The following is a 17,123-nucleotide window of genomic DNA, read 5'->3' as shown; positions in this document are numbered from 1 at the left end:
TAGATCAGGATAAATATATATGTAGATAAGTTGATGTTTCATCAGCCTGACCTATGCCTTTCATTTATCAGTCATTTATTTGACAGTCATCACTTTTCACTGTTTGGTGTTTCTCTGTCCACAATATCTGCTCACATAATTATAATATATTAACATTTTTTTACATAATTTATCATTATATATTTACAAATGTGCCATACTATTATGAATGTCCATATATGTTTGGCTACATATTATATTAAGGCGGGTATATTTTATTTGAAATCTCTTAATATTATGTTCTTAATTTGTCCTGTTTTTTGTAGAAAGTTGATTGTGACCCCTGAGGCAGGCACTTTCGCGCCGAAACACAGACCGTGTCGGGTCCTTGATATGAATATTCAGAATAAACTGGTTTTTGATATTATCTCCCTATTGGTTTGCGCATTTGTCAGCCTCTACTTTTGCTATTTTGCTTTGACTTTCCATGGAGGCTCCTCCTGTCTTCTTGGATTTGAAATGCACTGCACCCACTAAAAACTGCTCCAGGGACCTGTATACTGCTGTGATGGAGCTGGGTATGACATTTGAGGCTGGCATATAAGCTGGCAAAAAATGTTTTTAATTTTTTTTTTTGGGGGGGGGGGGGTGGGAGGGGGTTGGTGACCAATGGGGGAGTAAAGGGAGGTGATCCCCAATTTCCTCCAGTGGTCATCTGGTCAGTTCGGGCACCTTTTTGAGGCTTGGTCATGAAAAATTGGACCAAGTAAAGTCGTCCAAATGCTCATCAGGGACGCCCTTCTTTTTTCCATTATCAGCCGAGGATGCCCATCTCTAAATCACGCCCCAGTCCCACCTTTGGTACAGTGCTGACATACCCCCATGAATTTTGGTCGTCCCCGCAATGGAAAGCAGTTGAGGACACTGAAAATCAGCTTTCCATTATGCCGATTTGAGTGACTTTGAGAGAAGGACGCCCATCTCCCAATTTGTGTCGGAAGATGGGCATCCTTCTCTTTCGAAAATGAGCCTGCAAGTCATCCAACATTATCTGTGATTGAAAAGAGGGATTAGCACATCCTGATGACAACAAGATTTGAAATTTTTCCATATTCAGTTTACCCCCCCCCCCCTTAGTGGCTAGCGGTATGCTAATGCCAACACAGTCAGACGAGGGCGGGCCCAGGAGGGAGGAGGGAGGAGGGACGTTGGAGACTGCAGAGGACGGAGGCGATCAGCTGTTCTTCCCATTGCAGCGTCCTCACACAGAGGTGAGAGGCACTGCACGGCCCGGTAAGACGGAGGGGGGCACCGGTGGAGAGGGGAACGGCGGCGACGACCTCTGGGGGTTTGACGGGGGCAGGGCACGGGGTGGAGGATGGTGGGGGGTGGAGGTGGGGAGAAAGAGAAGAGAGGAAGGGAGGGGGCCGGCCGGGGCAGCTTAAAGTTTAGATTTTGGGGAAGTGGGGGGAAGCGAGGAGCAGCAGCGACCTCGGGCGGGAGGGCGCAAGGGGACCTCTTGGGGGGTTGCGGGGGCGGGGCACGGGGCAGAGGATGGCGGGACCTCTTTTTTGTAAAAAAGCAGAAAGGGAGGGAGAGGGGGAGTCGGGGCTGCCTACAAAAGGCACGATTTGAAGCATGGGGGAGCGGGGAGCAGCGGCGACCTCGGGCGGGGGAGGGGCAAGGACGGTCATAAAGGATGCTCCTGACGAGCGCCTTTGCCCCCTCCCGAAATACACGTGTTTTTGGTTTGGTTTTTTTTGCTGTTGTTTTGACGTTTGGGACATGCGCAGAGCAGCCAGCATAACGCTTGGCTGCTCTGCGCATGCTTTAGGGGCTGATTACCGATGGGGATTACACCAGTTTGATGCATTGTTCTTTACAATACCGCACTGAACATGTGCGACTTGTTTTTTGGTGCATTCTTCGTTTTTTTAAATTTGTTAGGGACTTTTACGTTTTAGATTTTTTAACGTTTGGTTGATACATCTGGCCCTTAATTCAGTACCAACTAACTGCAATTACCTTGCTTTGTTTCAGTGTTTGGAAATGTGACCGATTCATGATGATATTGTTGTGGAGAATGGATGGGAAAATGCAATTGTTAATGTTAAACTTAATAAAGCAGCAGCCAGTTATTTTGCTACATGCATTTGAGTTTATTAGGAATGATTGTTGTGAGATGATGGGGAGAAGAAGTGCAAATGCCTATGTTAAGGAAAAGGGCTCTAAATAAATAAATACTAACTCAATGGCTCATTTCACAATAATAGGGAATTATATATATTTCTTTTAATTAACACAATGGAGAGCTCTTTTACTCTACTCATGTATATAACACAAGATTTTGTGCAACTGGGGAACAATTTTTTTTTCTAAATATTTTGAGTAGTGTTGGATTCTAATTAGGAACTGCATCATGTTAATAATGAGAATGAAATAAGTACCACATTAGTAGTTCTTATACGTAAGTCCTTAATCCACTTTTCAAATAAATCCAATATTTATTATAGCTTCAGAGTCTGAAGATCTTGAAAATTGAAGCATTATAGTGCTTACCAAGAGATTAATATTATATAAAATAAAGTAGTTCCAATATATTTTACAATTATTCACTCATTTTGTTCCTTGGAGAACCTTCATGTTTATACAATTTTTTTCTTGAATTACTGATGTCATACATCTGTCTCAAACTTGCAAAGCAAAAGGTTATACAGACAATTTGAAGGTCATTTCAGAAGCCTTGTCTGACAATTCTACATGGAAACAATGGCATTTACATGCTTAGGTTGCATGAAGAATCTATTTTAGAATCTGTCAATTTGCATATAGAACTGCTATGGATGCACAGATTCAAAAGGGGTACTTTCTGGGTGCATTCTGAACAGTTCAAAATATTTTACAAAGACAAAAACACATACATTTTAAAAACTTTACTGGTTGGCATTTAGACCTGCTCCAAGACAGCCGTAATTGAAAGCTCCCTGGCATCTGAACCAGTGATTGAAAGGGCAGTTAGGCTTACCGCAGTGGTGTCTAACACCATATCAAAAATGTAAAAAAAAGAGTTATTTCACTCAGCTGCTTAACCAGCTTTTCTTGTTTGTGTAGTTTTGTGAAATACAGCACTTATTAATGTGACAGCAAAAACAGGTGCATGTTGCAAGATCAGTTCTTACAAATGTCAACGCTGGCATATTTACAGGCTGTATGTAAAGCCCCATGATGCTGTTTCTTTTCTTACTGTGTAGGTTTGTGAAATTCATGCTTCTACTATACGTACCAGCAAATACATGCGTGTTTGCCAGTGTCTCTATACGTATTTTATAACAGATTTTGGCAGAATCTTTTGTAAAATACTTGGGGGATTGTGAACATCCCAACATGGCCTTTCAAGTTCCTACCTAGACATCCTATGTAAATGTATTTTAAGTCCCGCCCTCTGATGTAACTTCTGCAAGGGTGGGACTTGAGGGAAGGCCGGCCAACGACGAAGCGAGTTTTCTTCTCTCAGACGCGAGGCACCGGCACCGCCGCGTGGAGGTTTTTTAAAAATGCTGGGTCGGGTCAGGTGAGGTGCGGGCAGCAGAAGAGGGTCGTTTGGCGGGTCAGGGAGGGGGGGGCTCAGACGGGAGGGGTCTCAGGTAGCTGGAGGGAGGGGGAGCAGCAGGGGAACGAGGAGACTCGCAATGTGGGACATGGGTGGAGGGCAGGGGGGACGGGGGGGTTACTAGACATAGGTGGATGGCAGGGGAAGGGGGTTCTGGACATAGGTGGATGGCAGGGGAGGGCAGGGGGGCACAGGAGGGTCGCTGGACATGGGTGGATAGCAGGAGAGGGCATAGGTGACAGGGGGGTTGCTGGACATGGATGGCAGGGGGGACAGGAGGGTCGCTGGACATGGATGGATGGCAGGGGAGGGGGTTTCTGGACATAGGTGGAGGGCAGGGGGCACAGGAGGGTCGCTGGACATGGGTGGATGGAGGGGAGGGGTCTCTGGACATAGGTGGATGGCAGGGGAGGGCAGGGGGGACAGGAGGGTCGCTGGACATAGATGGATGGCAGGGGGGGACAGGAGGGTTGCTGGACATGGGTGGAGGCGAGGGAAGAGTGAGGAAGGAGATGAGGTGAGGGAAAAGGAAGAGAGGAGAAAAAGTGCACATGGATATAGAAAATAGGCAGAAGCTGGATCCACTGGACAGTCAAGTCTGCGGAGGACCCAGCTTTTACTTACGGATGTAGGGCAAGAAATGAAGAAGAAAGGCGGAAAGTAAAGAAATAAATGGAAAGGAAGCCCTGAAAACGGAGTTAAGAGGACAGATAGCAGCACAATCGGATACTGAGCCAGCATGATCAGAAAAACAAAGTCACCAGACAACAAAGGTAGAAAAAACTATTTTATTCAGGATTTATTAATTGGAATATGTTAGTTTTTGGAAATGTGCATCTGTGATATTTTTCATGTAAGTTTTAATTTTTGTAGTATTGCTACATGCTGAGTCTGACTTCTTGAAGTAACATTCCAGTTCAGTATTTTGCATTCATGTGTTTTTCAGGTGTGATCAAGGAAGGTGCAGTATTCTGCTAGCGTATAGTTTGCAGCCCTTTATGTTTGTTTTTTTTTCACTAGGTTGTGCACTGGTGTTTTAGAGCCCGGTGTAATTACAGTTGCCTTTCCACGCCACGCATAAGGTTGTAGCTCGTCCTGTCCTTGGAATTAGTGCTGTTTATGGTTTGTTAAGGTTATGAGTGTGTTTTTGCACACGTTTGTGTATAGTGTTTTGCAGTGGAGAGATTGTGTGTTGGCCTTACTAAGGTGGCACCAAACATCGGAAAGGGTGTAGAGCCTAAATCATGACACACTATCTCTAAAAGGGTGTTTTGTGGCTCTACATGACAATTGCGATATTATGATCCCTTGCTAGCTTCATATTGTTGATAATCTGCATTTTCCATATGGCTGGTATATTGGTGTATAAGGTATTAATTGTGACTTTTTTTTTTTTTTACTTATTTTTTTCTGTGTGTTGTCAGACAATTATGGATGATAGAGTCGGAGTCTTCTTGAGTCAGAGAGTTGTGGTATATATTTTAAAACAATTTTAATACCTTGGTGGTCTATATGTTTTTATATTGTACATTATATTTTACATATCACTTTATTTTATTGTATATCTTTTCATTTCATTTTTATTTTATTGCATATATGGGTTACAGAGTAATAGGGGAATTTGAAAGTACTGAATCTTTTCTTAATATTTTTTCCTTTATTCTCCTTTGTTATGAGAATTGGAACTACTAATTGTAGTGGACTTGAACTGAATAATTTCTGGAGAGGGGAGGTTTCATGATAGCATTGTGCTTATTATTTCAATCAGGTTTTTGTACAGGTTTAGCTTCATTTGTCTTTATTTGAAATTTCATAAATAAAAAAATGTTCTAAAAATGGAATAATCTTATCAATGGGGTGGAGCTAGGGTGGGGGCGGGGCTACGGTGGGGGTGGGGCTCTGGTGGGGTGGGGCTAGGATGGGGCCCTACCAAATTGGTCTGCATAGGGCCCCGCACTTGCTAAGACCGGCCCTGACTGTATGGTTGTGTCACTGAAAAGCTAGTTCATTACCGACTAGCGGATTAGGGTGTGAATTAGGCTACTTCTGGTAGGGGTTCAGTTTGGGGTGATTTTATGAACAGGTTGTAATATTAAGATATTTGCTGTTAATGATAAGCTGCAGCCATTATTTTGCCGTTATTCTGTTGTTCTTGTCTATGAAAAAAGTCCTGAACTTTGGGTGATAGTGGAAGGAAGTGGCTTGAGTGCCAGTGTTAAGGTGCCCTTAGTCCTTCAGCTGAAAGCAGATGACATTGGTGGAGACCATCGATCCAGGCTAGGAGGGTGTGTGTGGTGAATGTGAATAAGGAAGGATGAGTTACTAGAGATGGGTATGGGGGGAGAGTTAAATGTAGCTTGTGATTGGTTGAAGAAAGCAGGAGATATATGGTTTGGAAGGTGTTGTATAGAGTTTTTAGTGGGAGGAATTATTGTGTGGGTACCTGCAGTTGCAGGAGGGTGCGAGAAAGTGTAAGGTGTGTGTTAAGTTTTTTTTTTTTACCTGCCCATCCTCTTTGAGGATTTTTTTTCTTTTTTTTTTAGTTAGGTGGGTGTTGTGTTGATGTTAGAGAAGGTAGTGATCTTAAGGGTGATTTTGTGATTTGGATTTTTTTGAGTAGTGGTTATTAGGTAGGGGTACTGACACAGATAGTGCAAAAAGGGGACGTTTGACCCAGATACAGCCTTATGAAATAAATGGAAAGTTCATATGTGTCACCATTATTATTATTATTATTATTATTATTAATTACATTTGTACCCCGCGCTTTCCCATACATAGCAGGTTCAATGCGGCTTACATAGTAAATAGAATTACAAAGTCTTGAAGGAGAATGTTACAAGTTGTAGTAAACATAGTAGTAGTGGGGTTTTGAGGATATGTAAATTGAGCATGATATGATATGAGGTACAGCCTGGCAACACTGGGGGTTATGCAGTTGAACTGTGTTGTGATGTGTTACATGGTTGTGACACTGAACACCTACCCCCTTGTTTATTAAGCCGTGCTAGTGGTTGCTGTGCTCTAATGCCGACACAACCCAATTACTTTGAATGGGCTGTGTCAGCATTGCCGCACAACAGCCGCTAGTGCTGCTTAGCAGACAGGGGGGCTACTTTGTTACCATCTAGCTGATTAGGATAGGAATTAGGCCATTTCAAGTGTGTGTGTGTGTGGGGGGGGGGGGCAGCTTTAAGGAGTTTTATGAACAACGTGTAATGTTAAGATGTTTGCTGTTAACAGAAAAGCTGCAGCCAGTGTTGTTTTGTTGTTGTTTTTTTTTTTTTACATCATTCTGTTGTTCTCATTTTTGAAAAGAGGTCCTGACCTGTGGACGATAGTGGAAGGAAGTGACTATAATAATTCCAGGAATGTTTTAAGAAATATAAGATCACAGGTGAAGTATATGGATACTGCTGTTCCATGTCTTTCTCAGTCACTACTTAATAATTATATTGATTAAGATATAGGGAATGAGTCTGAAATTTGAACTGAAATGCTAGACGGAAGTGAATCTATATCTTTTACAGATATAAACAGATTAATATGGTAGTCTGCCCTGGACTCTCAGAGGAAAGTGTTCACTCGGGAGATTATGGATTCTGTATCAGTACCAGCATGACCAGAACACAAACAATTTATCAAGTGTTCAAACAAAAGAGAAGAAAGTGTTCTGCCCTCTTCCAGGTAATTTCAAGACAAGAAGGGATATAGGAATTCATTCTTTCAAAGATACAGACAATTAAAATCCATTGATAGAACACAAAATAGTCAGGAAACCAGAAAGAAAGAACCCTAAACACAAAAAGCAGCAATTTTCACTTAATAGTGCTTTCTCAGCTCATCCATTTGGTACTGAGCCAGGAATTAAATTAAGTATCTAGAGCTAATTGTTTAATGCTCCAACCTACTAAATCACCTAATTCTAAAACAATGTAGTTTTGATGTTCAGTAAAAACAAAGCAATTCAATTGGGTTATTTTATGTGCATGGTGGAGAAAAAAGCAAGGCTGTGGTGGAAAAGGAGAGAATGGTGGATGTGACTAGAGACCCAAATCACTGTGACTTGCTAATCCAAAGTAATCGATTGTCATCTTGCAATTCTGGAATTAATATTTACAGTGCAATGCAATATAATACATATACTTATTGTCCGCATCTTACCAAATGGTTTACAGCAAATTACAAAAGAGTATAACAGGATAAAAGCAATCCAAAGATGAATGCAAATTCCACAAAATAAAAATTATATTTGAGGAATTAAAAACTTTTAAACAGAAACGTTTTCAGCCATTTCCTAAACCTCAGGTAAATCTGTTCCAATCTTATTTCAGATGACAGAGAATTCAAATGTTTTATGGCCTGGTATAAGGAGAATGCAGTAAAATACTTTTTGTATCCAACGTGAGTAGCTGAAGGGAAGTGAAGTAGTAAGGCAGAAGTTGTTCAAGATTGTCTCAAAAAATTGGCAGCAAAAGACAGGTGTGCGAATAACTAGAGGCTAGAACATACAAAATCGTATAAACCATCGTATAAAGTTTTAAAAGGCAACAAACATGAAAAGATAATCCACAAAGTTTCATTAAATGAGGGGTTACTCTCTCTGTATGATTTGTGTGTAAAAGTAGTCTAGCTGCAACAGTTTGCAAAATTGGTAAGCGCATAAAAGAAAGTTCAGTGCCGCCGACATACATGAGGTTGCGGTAGTCTAAAACAGACAACACAATAGCTTGAACTAATAATTTCAGAGGATCAAGTGCAAAATAATTTTAACATGTCTAACATATAAAAAAAAAATCCCTGGGTCAGTTTATTTATATGATCTTGCATCATTAAATGTAAATCCAGAAAGACCCCTAATACAATATTCAAGATTATATCAGTAAATTGGGTTTTCAGGATACTCTTAATGAATATGTATGAGATACTATAGATTTGCATGTATACAACCTCCATTGTATACAAATACAGATCATACATATTCATTAGAGATTTGTTGAACACCTGACTTGTTTGAGATCCTTGAAGGTTGGTGATGAGCTGTCCTAACAAATATAAATACATTTGAAACTTACCCACAGCTGACATTTCTGGTACTCCAGCAGTATAAGGCCCATCCAGAAATTTGGGTTCATTGTCATTGATATCCTGGATTTTAACGACAAACTCTGATTCGGGTTCCACTGGTTTATTAGTTAATCTGTCTAGGGCTTGGGCTCGCAGTGTATAGTAGGCCTGTTCTTCACGGTCCAGTCTCTTTGTAGCATGAATATCCCCCGTGTTCTCATCAATAATGAAGATGGAACTCGCCCCCTCTCCTGACAAGATGTACTTGATAGCGCCGTCTCCTTTATCAACATCAGAGTGAAGCTGGTGAAAAATTGATGTGAGAGGAGATTAACTTAAAAGAGTCAGTGGCATAGAGATATGTAAAAATAATTCTTTTGCTATACGCCAGGACATGGACTTTTATTATTCTTGGATGAATCAGCTGAATGTTTATTGCACAGGCATGTAAGGCGCTATTAGAATCTGTCAACTGGCACATATGAGCAAGACAATTTCATTTCTTTCTGCAAACGATTCTATCTCAAAATGTATTTTCTGTCATTTTGCAATGGTGGTTCTTTCTGTCAAAGGATTTTCTTGTTTTATAGAATGTGGCTGTATTTATAAAGTTTTATTGAGTTTAGAGACATCAGAAAACTTAGCTATATCCATTTTTTTCTACCTGAAAGAGATGCTGCCGTTCTGTTTCAATATGTTTTCTTCCAATTAATCTTAATTAAATTACATCTGCATAGATAAAAGAGCATGTATTTAATTAAGATGCAATCTATTTTTACAGGTACAATGCCCTTATTACAGTGAAACTTGCACTGAACTATTTTAAAACATAAAGGAAAAGGCTAATCAAATGATTGTATAATACAATGTGGATATCACATTTGATCCAGTGTATTTTTCTTTCATCAGAAAATAGATTCTGTATTATGGAACTGAAAACTCCTTTTACTCAAGGGGGTTCCTTTATCACTGCAGTGTTATCACACAATCCCTAAATAGTCTTATACTGTATCAGCATGAATAATTTTAGCAGTGGTTGAATGCATCATTTGGAATGAGATCAGATAGAGGCAGTTCTAATATCTGATACAGAAGTCCTTTCATAAACAACAGTTTAAGGGGTCCATTTAAAAGGTGTGCTAAAAAATGGCTTGCGGTACTGTAGGCACGGGTTTGGGGCATGCAGCGATCCATTTTTTAGCACGCCTGTGAAAAAAGCCTTTTTAAAATATTTCTGCCGAAAATGGACGAGCAGCAAAATGAAAATTGCCGTGCGTCCTTTTTGGGTCTGAAAACCTTACTGCCAGCCATTGACTCACGTGGTAACTGGGTAGTAATGACCTACGTGTGCCAAATATTTTTCAGACATACATATCGGACGCGCACCAAAAATGAAATTACTGCAAGAGCCATGCGGTAGTCGGGCAGTAACTCCATTTTGGTGCACGTTGGGCGCAAGTAGACACTTATGCGGCTTTGTAAAAGGACCCCTTAGTGCCCTGCATAACGTATTAGCACATGCAATCAATAACCAACATTATGCATCATTTTATTTAGAGATAGGTGCTTTGAAATCAATCTGTACAAAATATCTGCCTTGCATTTTGCATATAATTAGTACTGTATAGATGTAAGGTACACACAGGAAGAGGTTAGCATGTGTAGGGGAATAGGGGGATAGCGGAAATTAATGGAACTGGTGAGAAAATTAAAGTGAGATTGTAATAGGTACCGTATTTTTCGGACTATAAGACGCACCGGACCATAAGACGCACCTAGGTTTTAGAGGAGGGAAATAGGAAAAAATTTTTTTCCTTTTTCCCTCCTCTAAAACCTAGGTGCTCTGGTGCGTCTTGTCCGAATCCCTCCCTCCGAGTTCGGGATCGACTTCAATTCTCGGCGGCCATTTTGAATCTCGCCGAGACTGTCAGGCTGCATACAGGAGGATGGAGAGCAGCGCGCTGGGCAGGATAGAGGGGGCTCTTTCCTGCCCCGACGTCACTAGACCACCAGGAAAGATCGCGTGACGTGAGTAGGGAGAAGTGGTGACAGAGCCGGGGGGAGGGCGAACTCGGAGGGCGGGCGGCCAGCCAGCCAGCCAAATCTACCTTCGGACTATAAGACGCACCCCCCATTTTCCTCCCAAATTTTGGGGGAAAAAAGTACGTCTTATAGTCCGAAAAATATGGTATATTCCAGTCCCATTAAAATTCCAGTCCTCTGCTTCTCTATACTGTGCATGTTCCATAGGTTTAAAGATCATAAATGAAAACTATTAATTGAACTGAATTGTTTGACATCTTCCATCATGACAGCATAATAAAAACATTTTGGCTGATATTCAAAACTATTTAAATCAGCCAGGGACAGCTCTTGGCCTATTGCATAGCATTTTAGCTCATAACTGCAGATATTCAGCTGGAGACAGCCAGGTATATTGCATGAATGCAGGGTCCCTCAGGGTTCCCCATTATCACCAATATTATTCAATGTCCTGATGGCTCCACTTGGCAAGAAACTGAAAGAAATGGGTCTAAACCCATTCATATGTGCAGACAATGTCACCATCTACATAGCTTTCAACAACAGCATCACAGAGATACTGGATAAGGCCAAAAAAGGACTCAATCACATGGAAAACTGGGTCACAACTGTCAAACTTAAACTGAACTGAGACAAAAACCAAACTCCTGATTTTATCCAGTCAGCACAATCCCACTACTTACCAAAACCTCATAATAGATCAACAATCTTACACAATCAAAGCACAAATAAAAACACTAGTATTTATCATCCTCAACAAACATCTGACCCTTGAAGACCAAGTTGCTGCAATCATGTAAAAAAAGTTTCAAAACACTATGGAAACTGAAAAGAATCAGATACTATTTCCCCAGACAGTCATTTCATCTTATAGTACAGACGCTGATGTTGTCCCAACTAGACTACTGTAATGCAGCTTATGTAGGCTGCAAAGAAAACCTACTACGATCATTGCAGACCATCCAAAACACAGCAGTGAGATATTTATTCAAAAAGTCAAAATATGATAGAGCGACTCCACTACTCATAATGCTACATTGGCTGCCGATCAAGGCCAGACTATTTTTCAAAACCAGTATAATCATGTTCAATTTACTTTTTGGCATGTCACCAGACTACATGCTAGACATGATCAAATTATCAACAAGAAATGCACACCCAGGAACCAGAGGTTACCTACTACTTCACTTGCCAAACTGCAAAAACATATGATACAAGTCCACCACATGGCGGGATTTAGCTACCTCGGCTCAAAATGGTGAAAATCAGTTCCCACAGTCTTAAGAAGCACCACAAACTACCTCCAATTCAGAAAAGACCTAAAGACCTACCTCTTCTGGAAATTCTGTGAGTAAAATATGCACTAATCATTCTGGAAAAAACAATATACAACACAACCTCTAACTGTAATGTATCATTTCATATAGGAAATGAACTAAGATATATCTTCTCCAGAAACCCAATGACTGTTCCATATGCACTAATAGTGATCTTGCCAACCACTGTAAAACACAGTTATCATCCAACCTTATAAATGTAATTGAATCAATGTAATCTCTAACTGCTGTTAAATGTAAGCCACATTGAATTGAAACTTGTTTTTGTATAATTGTGGGCTACAAGTATGAATAAATAAATAAAATAAAATAAATAGCTGGTTAGGTGTAGATATTCAGCACCAAACTGGCTATATTTAGTGGTTAAAATAGGCCACATAAAGAGCAGGTCTTTCTTAACTGCTAAGCACTTAATCTCTGTTACCACGATTTGTGGTTTTGAGTTAAGTAGCTGTTAGAATGTTATCACATGTTTGATGTTTTTATATTACATTATATTGTTTGATTTTTGACATATTTTGAATAAAATAAAAATTCTAAAATTGAAACAGACGCTGAAGGCCTTGAGGCAAGTGATTGATGCATCAAAGAGGAGCTAGGATCTAAAATAGCTGGGGATATAAGAGGTCCGATAACCCATTACATGTCCATCTAATGCCTCTTTATCTTTTGGTATCTTGTTTTGTAGGATGCTTTGGTTGTTACCAGTGTTTTTTGCATTACCACTTGTGCTTGTATTCCCCTTCCTTCTCTTTGTTGTTTGATTTGTTCGGAAGTGGGTTTGCCTTCTTTTTTTCCCTCTCTGTGTTTTTTCAGAATCCGAAATAGTGGCAACATTCTATGCTACCAATCCCAGAGCAAGCAGTAGCTTCCCAAATGTTTGTCTCAATAGAAGACTATGGACTTTTCTCCAGAAACTTGTCCAAACCTTTTTTTAAACCCAGATACATTATCCTCTGTTACTACATCCTCCAGCAAAGAGTTCCAGAGCTTAACTATTAATTGAGTGAAAAAATATTTCTTCATAATTTTTTTAGAAGTATTTCCATGTAACTTCCTTGACTCTCTCCTAGTCTTTTTACTTTTGTAACGAGTAAAAAATCAATTATTTCTACTTGTTCTACACCACTCAGGATTTTGTAGACCTCAATTATATATCCCCTCATCCATCTCTTTTCAAGCTGAATAGCCCTAACCTCTTCATCCGTTCCTCACATGAGAGGAGTTCTATCCCCTTTACCTTTTGGTCACTTTTCTTTGAACCTTTTCTAATTCCACTATATCTTTTTTGAGATACAGTGATCAGAACTTAATGCAGATTTCAAAGATTGCTTCAAAAGGACAATTAAAGGTTAAACAGAGCCCAACAGTATCCTATCACAATAGAAGACCAGATTAGAATAATCCTGGATTAAGAATCAAGCTATTTCTGATGTATGAAGTGAATTTGAAACAAAGGTTTAAATATGCTGAACATGGATTACCAAAAGAACTTCAGGGTAAAATTATTCAAAGGATGACTATATGGCAATGTCTATGAAAATCCCCTGGAATATTTTCATGCCCATCATTATTAGAAGTGAAAACAATTTGGTATCAACAAAACACTACTTTGATCAAGCCGCTCCTCCACATCAATAGACATGGATTAAGAACTTGTTGAGGAAGACTTAAGACTACTTTACAAAAACTACATAGGTCTCTAGATGAGAAATGGGAAAATGTTGACTGCTGAACAATTTCAAGATTATTCCATAAGCATAGCCTGTATTGGAAGGTAACAAGAAGAAAGTCATTGCTGAAGAAAGATCATATTGGACTAGGTACTATATATGGTACCTAAAAATTGGCACTGAAAAAAAAAACATGTAAGTGGTATTCTATAAGCTGTGCCTAAAATTTGGTGTGGTTTATACATTTTTGGTGTGGTTTATAAATTTAGGTACAGGCCATTTCCACCAATGAAAATCAGTAGACATGAACAGGGGTGCAAATGCCTGTGCCTAAATTTATGTACAGAGCACTATTATTCTACATTACGCTCATAACTCAAAACTCTACCCCTGATTCACCCCAAAATGCCCATGACCCTCCCATTTCCCTGCCCCCTTTTTGGAACTGCATGTAAATTTTAAGTGCGGATCCTGTGCCTTACTTTACTTGGGTAAGTCCCAATTAGAGTGGAGGAGTAGCCTAATGGTTAATGTAGCAGACTTAGATCTTCAGGAACTGGGTTCAGTTCTCATTGCACCTTCATGTGACTCTGGGCAAGTCACTTAACCCTCCATTGCCCCAGCTACAATAAAGCTTAGATTGTGAGCCCACTAGGGACAGAGAAAGTACCTGCATATAATGTGTGTACACTTTGTACATCTAGTATAGAAATGATTAGTAGTAATTAAATCGAATTGCTCTCAATCATTGATTGTTAAAAAAAACAATTATTAGCACTAATTGGCTCATTGTTCTATTAAATTATGTGTTCAAATCAGGAATGTGCCTAAATTTCTACACTCAAATTTTGTGACCTTTATAGAATTAGGGGGGTTGTGTGCTGTGTAAAGGATAATTCTATAATTCAAGCGGCCACATTTATGAGCCCCTTGTGTACGTAAATGTATAGAATACTAGCACTCATGCAAATAGGTGTATACTTACTTGCAAAAGTGCCAGCAGGGCACATGCAACTTATATAGCATGTAAATGTAAAGAATGTGTGCAAGAGTGTCATATAAATGGGTGGAGAATGAGGAGGACTTAGATGAGATGGGTGTAGAATTACCCCCATAGAAGGTAATTCTATATCTGGGTACATGCAGTTACATGTTCCTTTTGCATAAAAGTGGTGCCCTAATTAGCACTTACATGCACATGTACACTAACCCCTTGATTCTATAAATGGCACCCAAATTTGTACGTGATCCTGAGATTTCACAAATGAACTAGTTAACGAGTTGCCAATAATCAATAATTGGCTGCTAACAAGTTCTTCTCAGTTACTTTCCCATATCAGATTGCTAAGTAGTCAAATGAGCTTTCATGTGAAATTAAGAAATAAAAGAAAAGAAAACATAGAAAAGAAAATAAGATGATGCGTTTTTTATTGGACTAACTTAGTACATTTTTGATTAGCTTTCAAAGGTAACCCTTCTTTATCAGATCCAAAAGCTAATCAAAAATATATTACGTTAGTCCAGTAAAAAAGGTGTAATCTTATTTTCTTTTCACTGTTTTCTTTTATTTCTATTGATTACCTTTAAAGTGGACTAACACTGCTACCACGTCTCTCTATATGTAACAACCTAATTATGGTATATTTCCCAAATTATTGAAGACCTATTTGTTTAGGAAGTATATGGCTTAATGTTGATGATAATGAGTTTTGGCTTCAGTATGACTATTGCTATTTTCCTGGGTATGTCCAGTTATCTTATTCTGTAAGCCACAATGAACTCTAGACGTACATGTGGGGTACAAATGTCAACATAATGTAGAGTTAATTGGCACTAATTTGGATTTGCATGGGTCTGGCAGTGAACCTATAATGATCTTGCATGCAGCCCACAAGGGGCATAGCTATAGGAAGGGGGGATTCCAATAAACTATGTGCAGTATTATAGAATTTGCCCAAATTGCACCAGAACTTACACCAGGTTTTAAATTCATCCTGGAGTGCCCATTATAGATAGCACTGAGCGTTGATTTTTCCCAGTGCCTATTTTTTGGGCTCCATTTACTGAATCCGACCCATAGTGCTATTCTATAAGAGAGTGCTTAAGTGTTATAGCACAAAGCTGCAAGGAGTTTGTATAAGTGGGTGGAACATAGGGGAGATGTGGGTATGTTTCCTACTTAACGCATGCACCTTATAGGATTCTATAAGTTGCATACACTACATGGTTCAGTTATGCCAGATCAAAGCTCAGAGATAGAAAATCAGTGCAGATAATCCCCAACCAACACAGAAGAGCTTGAACTATTCTGCCAAGAGGAATGGATAACAATTTGCACTGTCCTGCTATGCTAATTTGGTAGTCACTAATCCTAAATTACTCCTTACTGTTATTTCTCCAAAATGGACTTCCACCAAGTATTGTGTTTTAGCCAGATATGACTCTAGGTTAGGTTAAATATCTTGACGTACTATTCCCCCCCCCCCCCCCCCCCGTTTACTAAGCCACACAAGTGGCTTCCATGCGCTAATGCTGACATAGCCTGTTCACTTTGAATGGGCTCTGTCGGCATTGCCGCATGGCAACTGCTAGTGTGGCTTAGTATTTGGGTTTTATTTTCTCAGAGTGAAATCTTGGGTGTTTGGATATACTTTTACTACTTTTTTCTAATATGTGTCCTTGTTATTTTAATTATTGTAAACTGCTTTGATCTTTGATGTAGTTAAATATGTTAATAAATTAAATATTTTTAATAATTGTATGTGAAGACTTTATCAAGATATTATGTTCTCTTCTCCTTGCTTACTTACTTTTTGAATATTTATATAATTGTTCTGTCAGATTGCAAGTGTAGCATATGTTATGTAGATCAGTGAAACAAACTCTTCTTTAAATGGATTCTGAATTATGCCTTCAGACAACATAATGTAAAAGGTGTGAAGACTTTTTGCAAGGCTCTGTACTTTGTTTATGCATATGTCCCTGGATTCTATATATGGCAACCAGATTTGGGCATCCAAATTTTGGTGCACTTCCGAGTGCATGTAACTTAATTGGCTAACGAGCTGGATAACTGGATGCTAGCAAGCAATTATTAGTATTAATTAGCATCAAGTAGGATTTGTGCACATATCTGGCTGTGTGATATTTTATAACACTGGGCACCTAAATCCCTTAGCATGCAACCAAAAAGTGGGTGTGGCTCTGGGGGGGCATGGGCTGGTCAGGGGTCAGGGGTGTTCCAAAAAGTCACAAGCAGTGTTATAGATTAATGGGATAGTGCACCCAACTTGGGTTCTGGGATTTACACCAGGTTTCAGCAGACGTAAGTATGGCACCCAGAGAATTGGCTTTATTTATTTCTTGGGCCAAACAAGGGCAATTGTAAACAGGATGCCTGGTTTAAGAAGGTAA

The 17,123-nt window shown here is 39.6% G+C and overlaps 1 protein-coding gene across 1 annotated transcript in view; it reads right to left on the bottom strand.

Annotated features, from left to right (window-relative positions):
- The window catches only part of CDH7 (cadherin 7), a 335,699-nt gene that overhangs the window by 200,984 nt on the left and 117,592 nt on the right, over nt 1-17,123 (bottom strand). Inside the window, exon 2 of the mRNA XM_030212588.1 lies at nt 8,665-8,959. Coding sequence (XP_030068448.1) covers nt 8,665-8,959 — 295 coding nt within the window. The remainder of the gene's footprint in view (nt 1-8,664; nt 8,960-17,123) is intronic.

The sequence above is a fragment of the Microcaecilia unicolor genome, chromosome 1 (assembly GCF_901765095.1).
Source record: "Microcaecilia unicolor chromosome 1, aMicUni1.1, whole genome shotgun sequence".
Classification (NCBI taxonomy): Eukaryota; Metazoa; Chordata; class Amphibia; order Gymnophiona; family Siphonopidae; genus Microcaecilia; species Microcaecilia unicolor.
This window is presented reverse-complemented; position numbering and strand designations above follow the sequence as displayed.